Below are 18122 nucleotides of genomic sequence, written 5' to 3' on the forward strand. Positions count from 1 at the left end.
GCCAGAAATTAGTTTCTCGTGAAACTTTGTCATGAAATACAACTTCTGTGTAAACCAGGCTTTTGTGTTCAGTGTTTGGTGCTCAAGTCACTGCTTACTCAGGCCTTGTGTTCAACAACTAGTTTATTTTATAGTTTTTATTTTACAATCACATATTTACAGATAATAATAATCCATCTTACAGACAACACAAAAACAACAAAACAAATACAAATTGGCCAAAGTAACTAATCAAATTAATCAATTAATTAAACAAACAAACCTACAAAATAGAAAATTCAGTTAGCATCTATTCCATTAATTAACATTGTCCATTTGCTGCTGGGCAGGTAGAGTCCAAACTTTTAATGCCCAACGAAACAATGACACATACTGTATTCTGTACTATAGGCATGCAACAGGCCTTACTCTTAAATGAAGCTTTATGACACAATGAACTATTCAGCAATATGTTTTCTGTGGCTGCACATCTAATAGAAAATGTTTAAAAATCTAGATATTTGGCAGCATTTTTTACAAATTTACTCAAAATTCATCTTTACATATTTAATGCCTTTAGAAAGAGTGATTTCTTAAAATAATTGTGGGTTTAAAAGAGGTTTAAAGAGATATTCTCCACATAAAGTGTGTCATGATGGAGAATGAATAATGCATCAAAGTAATGTGTTGCCGATGTAATGGCATACATATAATAATATAGGAATAAATCAATACATGAAGTAAGATAAGTGATTAGTTTATTCTGACAGGAGAGATGATCAGAGGTGCAGAGTTTTTACCACCATCATTAAGAAAGGGACTGAAGAATGGGAAGAGTTTCTCAGTGAAGGAGCAGCCAGTAAAGCAGTAGATAAGAGCTGCAGCATCTACGTCATAAAAGGAGACCAGACCCTCCTCATAATCCACAAACACCCCCACCTTCTGAGGCTGAGACTTCAGAGAGAGACCGACTGGAGGGTCATCAAGAGCTTCAAACTCATTTCTATTTCTCAGCCATATAGTCCAGTTACCATCCTCAGGGCTCAGTGTGATTATTCCCTTCCTGTTGATCGACTCTCTGCACACTCCTAAAATCCAGTCAGTCTTTCCTTTAACCTGAACCTCAAAGTAAAATCTGCCTGAAGAGAAACTCTGCTTTCCTAAAACACAGAGACTAGTAGAAAATCTCTTTGGGTTGTCTGGAAGATTCTTCTTTACATCACCATGATTCACTTGTTTCCCATCATCAGACAGGATGAGATTGGGATTTGCTGTATCAGGATCAAGAGTCACATCCACTGCATACTGCTGGACCCTCTTCAGCTCTGCTTCAAGCAGCTTCTTCATCTGTTTACTGAGTGTCTCCTGCAGCTGAGCCACAGCTCTCACCTCACAGTCCCCTCATATGATGGTGGAGGGACGCTGACCTCTGTCCAGTCCTTGGTGGGTGGTGGGTGGTGGGTGTTTAGGGACTGGAAACTCTGGAGAAGATGGAGGTGGTCTTCAGAGCGTGAGAGCTGCTCCACCTCAGTCCTTCTCTTCATCAGCTCAGAGATTTCCTGTTCCAGCTCTTTGATGAAAGCTTCGGCCTGTTTTTCTGTTGTTTTCTGCTTCGCTTTGATCGTGTGGATGAGATTGGCCTGGCCTCTCTCAACAGACTCCTTCAGAGAAGTGAAGACCTGAACACCTTCTGCGATCTCTCTGTCTGCATCTTCCTTACCGAGGTCAACCGAGCGTTTGATCTCCTGAATCTTCAGTCGTCTCTTCTGGATCATCTGCTGAATTTCAGCCTCTGTCTTCCCCAGCTCGGCCTTCTTTCCTTCATATCCTTCCTTCAGAGGAACAACATCATGTGTCTTGTGGTCTAAAACAGTGCAGAGCGCGCAGACACATGTCTGGTCGGTCTTACAGAACAGCTCCAGAGGTTTATCGTGCTTCGTACACATCCTGCCTTCCAGGTTCTCCACAGGGTCGATCAGCTGATGTCTTTTCAGGCCCAACATTGTAAGATGAGGCTCCAGGTGAGTCTCACAGTAGGAGGCCAGACACACCAGGCAGGACTTCAGGGCCTTCAGTTTGGTTCCAGTGCAGACGTCACAGGGAACTTCTCCTGGTTTGGACACTTGTGTCTCTGAGCTGCTGCTGCTGGCTTCCTGTTGAGCTGACTGTCTGAACTGAGCAGCCATCTCAGAGAACAAAGTGTTGACGTGCAGCTCAGGTCTTGTGTTGAAAACCTTTTTACACATAGGACACAGGTACCGGTCGTTAGTATCCCAGTGTTCATTGATGCAGTTTTTGCAGAAGTTGTGTCCACATGGTATGGTGACAGGATCAGTGAACACATCCAGACAGATGGAGCACAGAAACTGATCTTCAGATCGCAGATAGTTCGCAGCAGCCATATCTACACACGTAGTGTGATAGAGAAGAAAAACATTTAATTCAAAATACAGTTTTAATTATTTGTTTAAAAAGAAAGAAGTGTGATTACTGTTATTTTATTTATTTAACACATGATATAAGCTAAAGTAATTTTGAATCATAGATGATGTGATAGTTGCATCAGGCCGAGCTGTGAGCATCCGCGATCTTTTAAGTCATGCTGGCAAGCTCAAGCTGTCTACGCTGGCAAAAGAGCAAAAAGTGTGTTCATGTCCTGTTGTGTAGACCAATTTTTATTGAAGAATAGCATTGCTAACAAAGCTCTTGATGGTAAACACATTTCCTTTTGCTGCTTCACATTAAAAGCCTCCTGCTGGTTTGCTGGTGGAAAGCTTTTATTGTGAAACAACCAGAGGAAGTAGAAGAAAAATGGCTGCAGGAAGCGATCAGTAAACAGTAATAATATCAGGAAAGTAGGAGTGAAGCTAAACTCCAAACCACGGAGTTTCAGTTACAAGTTACTAAAGTCCTGAGAAGTGACACAGAGAGACTGTTTAAAGCAGTTAAAGTGGGCTACTGTATAGTGGGCCTGTGGACAAACAGCCATAGTTATATTTTAACCAAGTATGAAATGCAAAGAGTGGAACTTCCTGCCTGAGTAGAGCTGAAGTCTTGTGTTAATCCTGGTTGCTGAAACTGTAAATATGATCAGCTGTACTCACCAGTGTTTGGCAGAGACTCTGCTGTGTTGCTGAGAAAGACCTGATGAACTCAGTTTGAATTTTCTTTTAGAGAGAAACAGAGACTTGTCTCGACTGCTGCGTGACCGCCACTCTGACAAACTTTACTTTCATTTCTGGAGTGTGACGTTGAAGCTCTCCTCTTTCCAGTGTTGCTCCGCCTCTTACTGCAGCTCTATTGGTTTTGTTTCCTCAATCTGATTTACATGATTATTGGGAAACACCTGGGTTTTCTCTGATTTAAATATGGAGCAAAGCTGGTACTATTCCTAACAGTTGTGAGGAGTAAAGTATGTGAAGAGGTGCTGCTGACCTTAATTCAGGGTTTTACCTGACTCAGAATGGGCCTTTGGAGGGTGGCAGCATCTGTTGACCCTGCTGATTGGCCAGCCCTGTCAGATAAGGTGAGAGCAGAGTTTGTCAGCTGAGGTCCCTACGAGTTAAAAGAGGATTTTACTTTGGATGGAAGAAGTTGCCACCAGCACATCTTCCATAGGAAACTAATAAATGGGGACAAATGAAGAGAAGCTGGCTGATGTATTCAGAGAAAAACAACAGTCTTTGCTGCCGTTGCTGCAAGCTCTTCTCCCAGAAGAATTACACACTGATCACCGCAGGACTTGACGACTGGACAAACTGAACTGCTTAACACATTACCGGTTGATTTGATCATTGATTTGGTTTTTGTTTTCTTTTGTGCAATGCTTGTTGTTGAGTGCTGGTTATTTTTAACAGTTGCTTTAGTTTTTTGTCCACAACATTATTAGTATAGTGTTTAGGTTTTTAAAGAAATATAATATTTAATTACATTTTAAAGTAGTAAAGGATAATGTGTGTTTCATAGCAAGGTGTTTTAGTATCACTTTTAATTCACAGTGCATTATCGTGTGTGTGTGTAGGATGGAAGGAGATGCGGGGTTATGATATATTCCGGTTAGGTCTGAGGTAAGCAGTGCACATGGAGGCATGGCTAAGGATTTGGTGGCCGGGGGGTTTATTCTGAACATAGTTCACCGAGGGCTCCACAACTGCTAGGGCCGGCCCTGGAATGGCCTACCACTTGCAATAAGAGAGCGCCCTACATATCCCTCTCAAACAATGGCTTATGGCAAACTGAAACTGTGATCATTCTTGACATTTTGCACAATGTATTCTGTTTTTTTCCACTTTGTATATTTGCATCTGTATATTGTCACTTGTAATATTGAACATAGTGGAGCATTTAGCAGCTAAAGAGCCAGATATTTCCCTCAGGAGCTGGTTTGAGACCAAACACAGAGCTAACAGAGGATCAAGTTGCTCTGTACCTGCTGGATGTGGAAGTAGGCAGCTGTTTGCTGACATGTTAGAAAAATCAAAGTGATAGTGAAGTCGTAAGTCTTGTGTTTACAGCTCTTTCTGCTGCCTCCAAATGGCAACGAAACAGAAACAATTATTGCAGCTTTAAAGCAGATTTAAAAATAGAGAGTTTTGTCTCCTGAGGAGTCAAACGCCACACGGACTTGCAGCTGCTGTGTTAGATTCGTGTTTCTCCTGCAGGTACATCATCACCTCGGATTCGTACGGTTCCCTGTGACTTCAGGAAGGTAAAAGACAAAAACTAATGCCATCCGGTGCTGACTGATAAACATGTTCGAACAGGAAAAGGCTTTTTGACTTTTTAAGATACAAATGTGATTTTAATGAACTTGAAAAATGCAGATGCATCAGTGATAAATAACTGCATAATTATAAGAAATGGTCACTTATAAACAGGTTTGAAGAGAAAAGCATTGAGATAATAGTTGATGACATCATAGACAAGGTAGAGTGGTGAATGTAATCAGATTACAAATACGTTTCAACTGGCAATGTGACTTTAAAAAGTCATTTAGTGACATTTCTGAGAAAAGGAGGTGCTTAGAAAGGTGTGAAGGGAAACATTTAAAATGAAAAAGATGTGAATGAAGAGTTGGGATATAATAAGAATACCTGTAGTGAGATTATACATCTATATTTTAGCTTACTGTTAAATGACAACAGGTGTGAAAAATACTTGTGAAAAGCTGAAATCAACCTGAAACTGACAGCAGCCAACAGTGTGAGATTGGGGAGTTGATACCATTACAATGCAAGAATGGTGAATATTAAAAAATATATGTTGAAACTGAAACACAAAAATACCCTCAAGGCCCAAGGTTTTCCCGAGCTTTCCACTGCATCTTGCGGTCTTCCTCAGCAGACTGCGTTTGCTCGGGTGTCATCATGAACTCCCTCGTCAGCTGCTTGGAAGAAGTCCCAGATTTTGGTTGTGGGTGCTAAAGCCCAGAGACAGCCGGTCTGCGAGGATCTGGAGTCCAGATCACTTCAAACACCTGACCAGATTAAAAACCTCGGAGTAACCTTGGATGGTGAACTCAGCTTTAAGGATCACATCAGTGGCATCACCAATGTTGCCTTCTTACGACTCATTTCCAGAATCACAGGCTTCCTCTCCCAAACCGACTCAGAGAAACTCATGCGTGCGTTTGTTGTGAGCAGGCTGGACTATTGCAACTCAACTCAAGAAAACAATCCAGACTACAACTTATCCAGAACTCAGCTGCACGAGTACTAAACCAGGATCAGACCACATCACTGCAGTCCTCCGTAACCTGCGTACAAAGCACTTGCTGATCCAGCTCCACAGTACATCTCAGACATGCTGCCAGTTAAAAACCCCAGCAGCTCTCTGCAGTCGCACGGTGGAAACCCCCTCCAGGTCTGGTGAGACGGCTTTCAGCATTCATGCACCTAAAGAAGAAAGAGTTTGCCTGCTGATCTTAGACTTGCTCCGACACGGTGTTCTTTTAAAACCAAACGAAACGCTCAAGCTTTTTCTTACAGCATGCTTGTTTGTATTTGTGTATGTATGCATGGGTGTCTCTGTCTTATTTGCACATTTTTGCTGTTTTGTGTTGTTTTTATGTAAAGCACTCTGAACTGCTTTTGTATGATACGGGGGCTATACAAATAAAATTTAAAGGTTCATCAGATCACCTGTGAAACTGTTGTAGTCTATGTAGTTTTTATTGTTTTGCCAGGATGCACTGATCTCAGGAGACTAGCCTGATACAATAAAGGGTCATTTCACCAAAATCCCAAAAACACACAGAGCCTTGAAACCTCGGCACATAAAACTATAATAAGTGAGAAAGTGTTTGTTTATAATTTGGGTTAACTGACCTTTAAAATAATAAAGGTACATAATTCATGCATCTCGGTGTACACTTTGTCAGTATCGAAAGTGTCTGCGTGCAGCTCTTTGCTGCGGCAGCTGTTGTTTCCCCTCAGCCATCACCACAGATTCAAGTCAAAGTGTTAAATATGTTCCTGTCTGACTGACGCTGAGTCACTCAGACACAAACAGACTGAAACAAGCATCGGGCCCTGCGGCATTATGGGTACAGCAGGCTGAAGACACCAGCACTGACTCCTGTCTGTCAGCAGGGGTAGCTGTTGTTCCATCACAGCGTCCACAAAACAAACACACACACACACACACACTCTGAGAATACACTCAGTCTGTCGCTGCACACACACACACACTCCAGCCGTGTGTGTGTGTGTGTGTGTGTGTGTGTGTGTGTGCGTGCAGAGTCTGCTTCCTGTCAGACTGTGATATCTTGATATTTGGAGGCCTGATGGTGTTAAGGATTTAAACAGACAGTCAGCAGCTCGTACGGCGGCATGAATGAACAACACACAACACTGGAATGTGTGTGTGTGTGTGTGTGTGTGTGTGTGTTCAGCGGCGCAGACACACTCGCTGGATGGTTTAATCCAAACTGTCCTGCGGCATCATGGGAGAGCAGGACAGCCTCGCACTCTGTCAGACTGACGCAACAAGCCAGAAAAAACCTGTGTTTACAGTCCGTGTGAACAGGCCAACCCGGGTTATCGGACCCTGCTGATGATCTGGTTTAACTTGACCCCCATGTGACCCTGCTCCACTTCGGCGTGAAAGGAGCCACACAGGTTAAGTAACTATAGGGTTGTCTAATGGTTTTGTTCTTGTTTAACACGGTGACGTTGCTAACTTTAACACTTCGGTCAGTTTAGTGCTGTGTTGGAGATTTATGTGTTTTATGTTTTAGAGTCTCTTGGTGGGTACAACTGTAAACACTCCAACATAAACCTTCAGGCGCGTTTGATCCACACTGGATCAAACGCTGTCCAGCAAAACGGTTGAAGCTGCAGAAGTTAAAACCCCGCCTACTTTCACACCACCTGGCCAATCACTGTGTGTGATTGTTTCAGAAAGTTACAAAAATCGTCGGATGCAGTCCTCCTCGAGTTGGGGCAGAGATGATCCAACAAGCATTTCATTTGAAGCACATGGAGGCCTTTGATCTCGGCCGCCTGCAGTTTTTATTCGAATCACTACAAGACTGTCGCTGATCAATGAAGATGTAATTCCAAACGACATTACTTTGGAATATAATTTAACATGGATTTCTGATTTTGTATCTGCATATCTGAGTGTTTTTCAGCCTATACAAACATTGTCGGCCATGCTGTGTGTGTTTTCTGGTGTGTGTGTGTGTGTGTGTGTGTGAAGTGTGTTTGCTTTGGCAGCGTCCTGCTCTCCACAGATGGCAGCTCTCTGTTTGAAGCCTCCACTGAGGACCGTTAGCACGGCCGAAGCTGCTGAGACAAAGAGGACCAGAACTGTATGATCCCACAAAATGGAGCGTGTCAATGAGAATACTAACACCAGCAGGCCAGAAGTAAACTCCATAAAGCTGCGTGTCTGGTGTCAGGCCTGCAGACTCTCACACACTGAAAGGTGAACTCAAGGTTACCTTCAGAAACTAATTTTGTTGTGTCTAGTTTTGTAAAAAAGACTTTTGTTCTCAACGTGACCAGTAGGTCAGATCATCATTTTTTGAGATTACCTCATTGGTTAGCTTACCCTTATGTTATTAAAACATAGACAGTGGCTCCACTGCTCCATGCTAACAGTTAGTGTACACTATGTAAAGTGATAGCACGCTCCATGCTAACAGCTTAGCATTATAATAGTAGCTCTGTGCTGGCCCTTTAGCATGTACACTATGTGCAGAGATAGGCCATGCTAACATTTTGGCTTAAGCCTTCTACAGTGAACGCGGGCTCGATGCTAGCAGCTGAGGTCAGTTTGGCGCCAGATATTTGCAGAGAACAGAAAGTGTTGACAATTAGACCAATCAAACTTTATGATAATTTAACTTACCTGGTAATGTCACCTGTTCGTATTTCCTTCCATCCACTATATAGTGAAAAAAGCAGAGTCCGTGCCATGTGCACTACTTTCTGCTAACAATCCCACAATGCAACGCGCTTACTTTTACAGATATCGAGTTATATTGTACGACTCCAGCGCCGTTAGCGATGACAACCTTTGTGAGATCATAAATTATGATGATGTCGCATTACTTGTGACATCATCAGTGACATCACGGAATCTTGCCTTTGTGAGATCACAACGCCGCGCTCCTTTCATAGGGGACGGACGGATGGTAGAGATGGGGAAGATTCCCGTGTTTATGACTTGCGAGCCTTCAAGACGGCTGTATGATTACAGAGTCGGTTCAGTGAGGGTTAAAGACCTGTGCATTGATAAAACAGCACCATATCTCTTAAGTTTGGGTTTGATCACCTTGAATGACAGACTCTGGTTGATTTTCAGGCGCTGGACTTCGAAGCTCGGATATATCGGAGCTTTAAGAGTTTCCCAGCAGGAATTACGACTTGGACGTTGATGGGAAGGCGTTGATGGGAAGGCTATTCACGAGTCACAATCTTGTAATTACGACAACTTTGACATGACATGAATATGATGATGTCACATAAACTGTGACATCATCGGTGACATAATAGACGTCGCCTTGGTGAGTTTATAAATAGAACCCGTTACACCCAGCAGGTTGTTATTCGACAATGCCACGCAGACGCAGACGAGCTTCCCGCCCCGTCCGCAGACGCAGGAGACCTCGCAGGTCCTCTGCCGTCCGCAGACGCAGGAGAGTTGTCCGACGCAGACGCTAGGCAACCGCATTAAACATGTAGTCCAAGCATCAAAACAACAGTCAACTTAATTATTTTTAGAATAGCTAAATAAGTTATATTGCATTTTCTCTTTTTAAAACATTGCATGAACAAAGAAATGAACCAGAAGCCGTATTAACCCCGATGAAGAGTCATGGGGCCCTCGTGGGAGGGTTTACTTACATCAGGGTCATCATGTAGTTCCTCCGGTGATGTAATGGATTGTCTCACCAGGGTTGTGACATCATCAGTGACACTGCAGTGTAATTAATTAATCTGTACAAACAGAACGCACTGAGGTTTGTGGTAGAGCTGTCTGCCGTGCCACACTGACTGATGAAGCTTGGTTTCTCCTAAACAAAGCTGAAATGAACATTAACCTGCCGAAGCCCTGAGAGGCAAGTGAGAAAAAAACAATAGGTGATGCATTTTCTGTCTGATCTAAACCGTTTTCTCTCCTGTGTTTAAAACTTAAGAACAGGTGGGAAAAAGGTTTCGCCAGGATAATCTTTACAAGTTCCTTTCATCTGTGATTTAACTTAAATTTAGATTTAATATTTAGATTTAACACTGACATTATATTTTATTTTTATTTTTTTTACAAGAAAAGTAAATGTTGCTGTAAATCTGGTAAAAAAGTGACGTTTAAAAAAATCCCACCACTTTTTTAAACGTTGTTAGGAGCTAAATGTTGCTGTTAATTTCAGCGTTTACAATCGGTGCCCCATAAAGACTCGTCCGCTTGAGTTGAAAAAACTTCAGGTGACAATCCGAGCTGATCCCGAAGCTACAGGAGTCCGCCATGAGAAAACTGGATGGAGAAAACTTTTCTCCAAACTGTGTTTCCAACTCCCCAAGTACCCTGTATCCTTTAACTCATGTCATCTATGCCTCCGTGACAAAATCATGCAATACCTTAAACATTGTTCCCAATCAAATATATCCAGGCAACGCTGTTAGCCTATGCTAATTAGCTTGTTGACATGTAGCAGTAATGTTAGCTTAGCCACTTTCTCCATCAAAAATGTGCACCAGCAGCAGATAGCACAGATATCATGTAGTCAGGGTTTGCTTAGCTACATCAGTCAATAAACCAGTGGTTCTCAAATCTGGGGGCAGTTCTGTCGCTAGTGGGACTTTTGTTTTTACCTTACCTTCTCGGTGTAGTGTCGCTACAGAAGCAGCACCGCGCGCTGTGCGTCCGTGCCAAAAGAGGCCTGCAGATGGACTGCCTGGGCTGGTATACATGAGGATGTTACCCAGCCCCGCCCACTCCCTCAGTCTCTCTACATCCACACACAGGAAGCAGCAAGGGATGGGGGAGGTCAGGAATTAAATTACTTACATTTCCTCTGTCAGAAAGATTCGGGGCTAGTCAAAAAGCAAATCCCGGCCAAAAGCCCCAGAAGCCCGATGTGGACGACGCTGACGGCGCTCCGTCAATTTCTGTAACTTACCGAAACTGACAATCCGACATCCGCACCCACTGCCTGCTGTGATTGGCTGTGGAGGGAGAAAGTAAGCAGGGTTTGAACTTCTCTCTCTTCACTACCTCTGTGTGCGCCGTTATCTCCATATATAAAGACAATCGCGTCTCCCTCCTCTCCACGACGGCAGGCTTTTCACTCCGCACTTCCAGTGTTTCCGTTCGGAACAGCTATGAACGCTTTTGCCTCCTCAGATCAGACAACTAGTTATTTTCGAGTAAACTAGTGTTATAATATATATGTGTCCAGACTGCTATAGCAGTCTATATAGCGCTGCTATAAAAAATGCAACACATTTGCATGTTTCAGACGTTGCTGATCTGAGAAGCTGAAGCATACTGAGGCCTTTAGAGTGATGAACCAGTCAATGATCTACCAGGAACACAACGGTGATTCCTGTGTTAGCACTTTCCATGAATATTTCACTAAATAAAACTGAAGGGACCCTTTGCACTGTGGGAAACGTAGGCTCCTCACAAATCTGGGTCATGTGATTGGTCGGTCAGGAGGATGATGATGTCTGGGTGACTGAGGTCGGATTTCCTTCCTGAGGGGCGAGAGAGCAGCCGAGCAGAACAAGAAAATATGAAATATGGATGGGACCCTCACTTCACCATCACACACACACACACACACACACACACACACACAGAAACACACAATCCTGAGCTGTGGGAGACTCTGGGGGATTAGTGAGGAGTTGGCCGAGCTTCGGTGGAGTTTCCCACACACACAAACACACACACACAAACACACACACATTTCCCTCGGCTTTAGTTTTCAGGAGAGAGGGGTGTCGGGTGTTGGGGGGGGGGTCTCAGTCTGGGGGTGAGAAGCAGAGGGGGTCTGAGGGGGATTTTAAAGAGAAGGAATGTTGTTAACAGGAAGTGATGGAGCTCCTCCAAACAAGCTGTTGTTTGGATTTCCTGCCATGTTTGTGTGATCCTCCATGCTCCTGTGTGTGTGTGTGTGTGTGTGTGTGTGTGTGTGTGTGTGTGTGTGTGTGTGTGTGTAAACAGAACCATGTGGAGCTGCAGAGCTCTACGTGTTATCTCAAATTCTTCTGTTCAGGTTAAAAACCAGATGAAGACTTTTTTCTTTTGACTCAAGAATGACCTGAAGGAGATCCGACATCATGATAACCACACCCTCCGCGCACCTTGTAAACGGTACTTTATATATATATATTATATATATTCATAAAATATGAAAACTCGTGTGTATATATGTGTATATGCGACCGCTCTTGTTATGCTTTTACATCTCCTCCTACAGTGTTTTACTACCAAGATTATTTTTATTATGCATGATGGTAGACATAACTCTTCTTATGATTCTTGTGTTATTGAGTTAAGATAAAATCTCTTAGACTTTACTTGTATTTACATCTCAGCCACGTGGAGTACGAACTCCACTCAAACCCCCGTGTGTTGCTGTAGTCAGCTTGGATTCACAGCAGATACAATAGATTCCAATGGAGACATGTTTTCATGTCTAGAAAATGCAAAGTATTTAAGTGGAATTAAGTTAAACAATTATACATCTTCATAGCTGAGCAATAAAATTACTTGTTTATAAGTGGCTTCCAAAATGATCTGCAGGTTTGGTTGATTTCAGGCCACTTGAACTGATTGGTTAGATAGAGACTGTGGTCGTGATTAAAGAAACCAATGTTGCGTGTTAGTGGGAGGTGTGAGGGGCGACCGCTGGTGTCACAGTCCGACACTTCAGACCTCCTCCCAAAGACGTTTCGCTGCACTACAGTATAACAATGTCACGCTACTTTGCTTCTGAGAGAGACACAACCACTAGTGGTGACATTTCAGGTAAATTACAAAGTGTTGAAAACAAAATACAATAATATAATTTTCTTTTGAAGACAGAATAATAATAAATATAGAAATAATAAGACATGGATGGGTAGGAGTGACAGAAAAGAAATAAAAGAGTGAAAATGTAAAAAGCCACATGGACATAAAGTAAAATAAACTGTATATGAAAATACAAAATACAAATAAATAAATACATTTTTCATGCATCTATCACAGTCACATTTAAAATGGCATACATAACAAACACGCAAGAAACAATTAAGACTCATTTTAAACACGGCAACAGTCTGAGAGTCTCCTCTGATCTATTTTTAGCGAGTTCATGTTTCTAATGACGGAGTTCATCCTTCATCCACATCACCGACTCTGTGATGTGACGGCAAATTATTCCTGCCAGCCACAGTGTGTGTGTTTGTGTGTCTTTAAACTACACACTGCTGCTGAGGAATGCAGAGTTTGACCTTGTAACCTCCCACCCAGATTCACCCTGAGAAAAGGCTTTGTGTGTGTGTGTCCGTCTGTGCGCACTAGCGTACCTATCCAACAGCGGACCTCATCGTTACATATTCACCAACAGTGGACCGGCGAGCCAACAGGGGATTTTTGGAGCCCCAGGCGAAAACTGCCCAGCCCATGAACACCAGCCAGCTTCTCTTCATTTTTTCCCCCATTTATTAGTTTCCTATGGAAGATGTGCTGGTGGCAACTTCTTCCATCCAAAGTAAAATCCTCTTTTAACTCGTAGGGACCTCTGCTGACAAACTCTGCTCTCACCTTATCTGACAGGGCTGGCCAATCAGCAGGGTCAACAGATGCTGCCACCCTCCAAAGGCCCATTCTGAGTCAGGAAAAACCCTGAATTAAGGTCAGCAACACCTCTTCACATACTCTCCTCACACCTGTTAGGTATAGTACCAGCTTTGCTCCATTTTAAAATCAGAGAAAACCCAGGTGTTTCCCAATAATCATGTAAATCAGAGGGAGGAAACAAAGCCTGACCAACAGAGCTGCAGTAAGAGGCGGAGCAACACTGGAAAGAGGAGAGCTTCAACGTCACACTCCAGAAATGAAAGTAAAGTTTGTCAGAGTGGCAGCCACGCAGCAGTCGAGACAAGTCTCTGTTTCTCTCTAAAAGAAAATTCAAACTGAGTTCATCAGGTCTTTCTCAGCAACACAGCAGAGTCTCTGCCAAACACTGGTGAGTACAGCTGATCATATTTACAGTTTCAGCAACCAGGATTAACACAAGACTTCAGCTCTACTCAGGCAGGAAGTTCCACTCTTTGCATTTCATACTTGGTTAAAATATAACTATGGCTGTTTGTCCACAGGCCCACTATACAGTAGCCCACTTTAACTGCTTTAAACAGTCTCTCTGTGTCACTTCTCAGGACTTTAGTAACTTGTAACTGAATCTTTGAGGTTTGGAATTTAACTTCACTCCAACTTTCCTGGTATTGTTACTGTTTACTGATTGGTTCCTGCAGCCATTTTGCATTCTACTTCCTCTGGTTGTTTCACAATAAAAGCTTTCCACCAGCGAACCGGCAGGAGGCTGTTAGGAGGCAGCAAGAGGAAATGCCATGTGTTTTTCGTCAAGAACTTTGTTAGCAGCGCTATTCTTCAATAAAAATCGGTCTACACAACAAAATAAATGTTAAATGGTCGTGGTTGCTCATGGCTCAGCTTGGTGAAAGTATCCCCATCCCCATGTTTAAAATAACATTAAACACACTTCTTTCTTTTTAAACAAATAATTAAAAAAGTGTTTTGAATTAAATGTTTTTCTTCTCTTTCACACTACATGTGTAGATATGGCTGCTGCGAACTATCTGCGATCTGAAGATCAGTTTCTGTGCTCCATCTGTCTGGATGTGTTCACTGATCCTGTCACCATACTATGTGGACACAACTTCTGCAAAAACTGCATCACTAAACACTGGGATACTAACGACCGGTACCTGTGTCCGATGTGTAAAAAGATTTTCTACACAAGACCTGAGCTGCACGTCAACACTTTCATCTCTGAGATAGTTGCTCAGTTCAGACAGTCAGCTCAACAGGAAGCCAGCAGCAGCAGCTCAGAGACACAAGTGTCCAAACCAGGAGAAGTTCCCTGTGACGTCTGCACTGGAACCAAACTGAAGGCCCTGAAGTCCTGCCTGGTGTGTCTGGCCTCCTACTGTGAGACTCACCTGGATCCTCATCTGACAATGTCAGGCCTGAAAAGACATCAGCTGATCGACCCTGTGGAGAACCTGGAAGGCAGGATGTGTACGAAGCACGATAAACCTCTGGAGCTGTTCTGTAAGACCGACCAGACATGTGTCTGCGCGCTCTGCACTGTTTTAGACCACAAGACACATGAGTTTGTTCCTCTGAAGGAAGAATTTGAAGGAAAGAAGGCCGAGCTGGGGAAGACAGAGGCTGAACTTCAGCAGATGATCCAGATGAGACGACTGAAGATTCGGGAGACCAAACGCTCGGTTGACCTCGGTAAGGAAGATGCAGACAGAGAGATCGCAGAAGGTGTTCAGGTCTTCACTTCTCTGAAGGAGTCTGTTGAGAGAGGCCAGGCCAATCTCATTCACATGATCAAAGAGAAGCAGAAAACAACAGAGAAACAGGCCGAAGCTTTCATCAAAGAGCTGGACCAGGAAATCTCTGAGCTGATGAAGAGAAGGACTGAGGTGGAGCAGCTCTCACGCTCTCAAGACCACCTCCATCTTCTCCAGAATTTCCAGTCCCTAAACACCCACCACCCACCACCCACCAAGGACTGGACAGAGGTCAGCGTCCGTCCACCATCATATGAGGGGTCTGTGGTGAGAGCTGTGGCTCAGCTGGAGGAGACACTCAGTAAACAGATGAAGAAGCTGCTTGAAGCAGAGCTGAAGAGGGTCCAGCAGTATGCAGTGGATGTGACTCTTGATCCTGATACAGCAAATCCCCATCTCATCCTGTCTGATGATGGGAAACAAGTGAATCATGGTGATGTGGTGAAGAGTCTTCCAGAAAACCCAGAGAGATTTTCTAATTGTATCTGTGTTTTAGGAAAGCAGAGTTTCTCTTCAGGCAGATTTTACTTTGAGGTTCAGGTTAAAGGAAAGACTGACTGGTATTTTGGAGTGTGCAGAGAGTCGATCGACAGGAAGGGAGAGATCACACTGAGCCCTGAGGATGGTTACTGGACTATATCGTTGGAAAATAGAAATGAGTTTGAAGCTCTTGATGACCCTCCAGTCCGTCTCTCTCTGAAGTCTCAGCCTCAGAAGGTGGGGGTGTTTGTGGATTATGAGGAGGGTCTGGTCTCCTTTTATGACGTAGATGCTGCAGCTGTTATCTACTCCTTTACTGGCTGCTCCTTCACTGAGAAACTCTTCCCATACTTCAGTCCCAGTCTTAATTATGGTGGTAAAAACTCTGCACCTCTGATCATCTCTCCTGTCAGAGTAAACTAATAACGTATCTTACTTCATGTATTGATTTATTTTCATTCAAGGGAACAAATGTACATATTTAGAGGCAACACCGTATAGTTTACATCTTATTTTCCACAGAATCTGTTTACTGTGGTGATTGATTTACATTTATTTGTGAGATTTTTTATTATATGTTTCCTATTACCTATCGGCAAAACATTTATTTGATGCATTCATCTCTTCAACCCTGCATTGTAACACACTTTATGTGGAGAATATTTATTAAATCCACAGACATTTATTTTCAGTTCCAGAAGAAATCACAGTTTTCTAAAGACTCCAAATATGTCACGATGAATTTTGATTAAATTTGTAAGAAATGCTGCAAAATATCTTGATTATATTTTCTTTTTTCTATTTGATGTGCAGCCACAGAAAACATATTGCTGAATATTTTATTGTGTCATAAAGCTTAATTTAAGTGTAAGGCCTGTTGCATGTCTATAGTGTCTAAAGAACACAGTATGTGTCATTGTTATACTGGGAATAAAAAGTTAATGGACAAAGTTAATTAATGTAATAGACATCACTTTTGTTTTTTTTGTCAATCAATTTTTATTTGTTTTGTGAACACTGGTAAAATGGATTATGAGTCAAATTAATCTGTAAATATGTGATTGTAAAATAAAAACTGTAAAATAAACTAGTTGTTGAACACAAGGCCTGAGTAAGCAGTGACTTGAGCAACAAACATTGAACAGAAAAGCCTATTTGACATAGAAGTTGTATTTCATGACAAATACAGTGTTTCCTGTGGCTGCTTAACAATGAAAACCACCTGGTGTTTCACCATTTGGATGCTTTTAATGTGAAGCAGTGGCAGGAAGAAATTTTTGTAGTACAGCTGTAGGAGAGTGAACAGTAAACAGTGAGTGTGATATCAATGAGATAGAAGTACATGCTGCATTGTTTCCTGTGAATGTGTGTTAAGGCAATTGCCAGTCCAGCACAGGAATGGCGGACCACTGAGAACAAAAACTAGTATGTACGGAGAGGTAAGTACTGACTTTAAATACATTAAATAGCTATTCACTAGCAATGACCACATCGTCAACAAATTATTTTGTTGATGAAAGTGATTTATTGACAAAAATGAAAGATTATGAGTGAAGCTTGAACTCTTGTACTTCTTCTGTCTATTGCTTTGTGTGGGGAAGCTTTTTGGAGAATCCGCATAGCACCCAGGCACGACGGACCTCCAAAAGCCTCCAGTTACTTGAGACGAGATTGAGCGGAGGGTCTGAGATCTTTGAGATATGAATGAATGTAGTGTTATGCTTGAGCGGACCAACGGTCCATGATTTGTATTAAGTGTTCGGGGATGCCGTTGTGGGAGCCGTGGTGGCAGCTATGATTCTGAAGGAATGAACACCAGAGTGCTGGCTGGGAGTAATGCTGGACAAGGAGAGTATGTGGCCAAAGTGCTGGTGGAGCCAGAATCACTTTTCCGGAGAATCTGTCATGGTTATGCTGGGATTTCCGGAATTGCAAGAAGTTTGCAAGGGTCTCGAAAGGATTCAACAATGATTGGACTTGGAAATAAAAGTCAGGTGTAAGCTGACTGGATTGGTTGGTTTTGGTTCGCTATAAGTAAATACCATGGTTTTGTCTGAGAAATTAGACGAGTCGGAAATGCTGCCGTGAATCCAGAGCATCTGTGGAAACCGAAAGCAAGCGAGAACATGGCTTCTACAGTCTGAGCAACATTGGGGATGCTGTATCCAGAGTGGATGCAGACTGACAGCAAGTCAGCGGTAAGAGAAAGGTGGCAAGGACTTGAGCTGGCTCTTGACGAGAGTGGATGGCTCTTGATTGCTGGAGCTGGATGACAGGAGGCACTGACAATCCGGTGTAATTTGTGCTGGATGATGTAGGCTGCTGTTGCTGGTGTAGAAAAACCTGATGAGAGGTGGAGTGTCCCGGAATTATTGTGTTGTTTGGTCCAACTGAAGGTGATTGTGTAAGATATGATGAGATGTTGTTGCTGGTGACTCCCGTTATTCCCTGTTGCTGGCCTTTCTGCTGTCTTGAGCTGAAGGACATAGGTGAACTGTCCCTTTAACGTGAGCTCTGCTGTCACAGTGTGTTGATGGTGTGTGCGTGATGATGTCACCCGGAAGAGCGCTGTGTTGACAGAACTGTGGGCATGACGTCTGGCATGAGAGCGTTGGA

At 43.0% G+C, this 18122-nt stretch overlaps 1 protein-coding gene and 1 pseudogene across 9 annotated transcripts in view; one reads left to right on the forward strand and one right to left on the reverse strand.

Annotated features, from left to right (window-relative positions):
* LOC122873028 (NACHT, LRR and PYD domains-containing protein 12-like) overlaps window positions 1–18122 on the forward strand; it is a 1034258-nt gene that overhangs the window by 872349 nt on the left and 143787 nt on the right. For 5 of the 9 annotated variants that reach the window (XM_044189278.1, XM_044189280.1, XM_044189285.1 and 2 more), the window contains one exon: window positions 14281–16610. The exons of 2 other annotated variants lie outside the window; for them this stretch is intronic. In XM_044189278.1, coding sequence (XP_044045213.1) covers window positions 14281–15929 — 1649 coding nt within the window. In that variant the 3' untranslated portion in view covers window positions 15930–16610. Of the gene's footprint in view, window positions 1–11760; window positions 11806–13254; window positions 13334–13399; window positions 13667–14280; window positions 16611–18122 lie in introns of those variants that run through there. 2 more of the 9 variants (XM_044189287.1, XM_044189283.1) reach the window with 2 other exon arrangements.
* LOC122873061 lies at window positions 221–3232 on the reverse strand (annotated as a pseudogene).

Source organism: Siniperca chuatsi, linkage group LG3 (genome assembly GCF_020085105.1).
Source record: "Siniperca chuatsi isolate FFG_IHB_CAS linkage group LG3, ASM2008510v1, whole genome shotgun sequence".
Lineage (NCBI taxonomy): Eukaryota > Metazoa > Chordata > Actinopteri > Centrarchiformes > Sinipercidae > Siniperca > Siniperca chuatsi.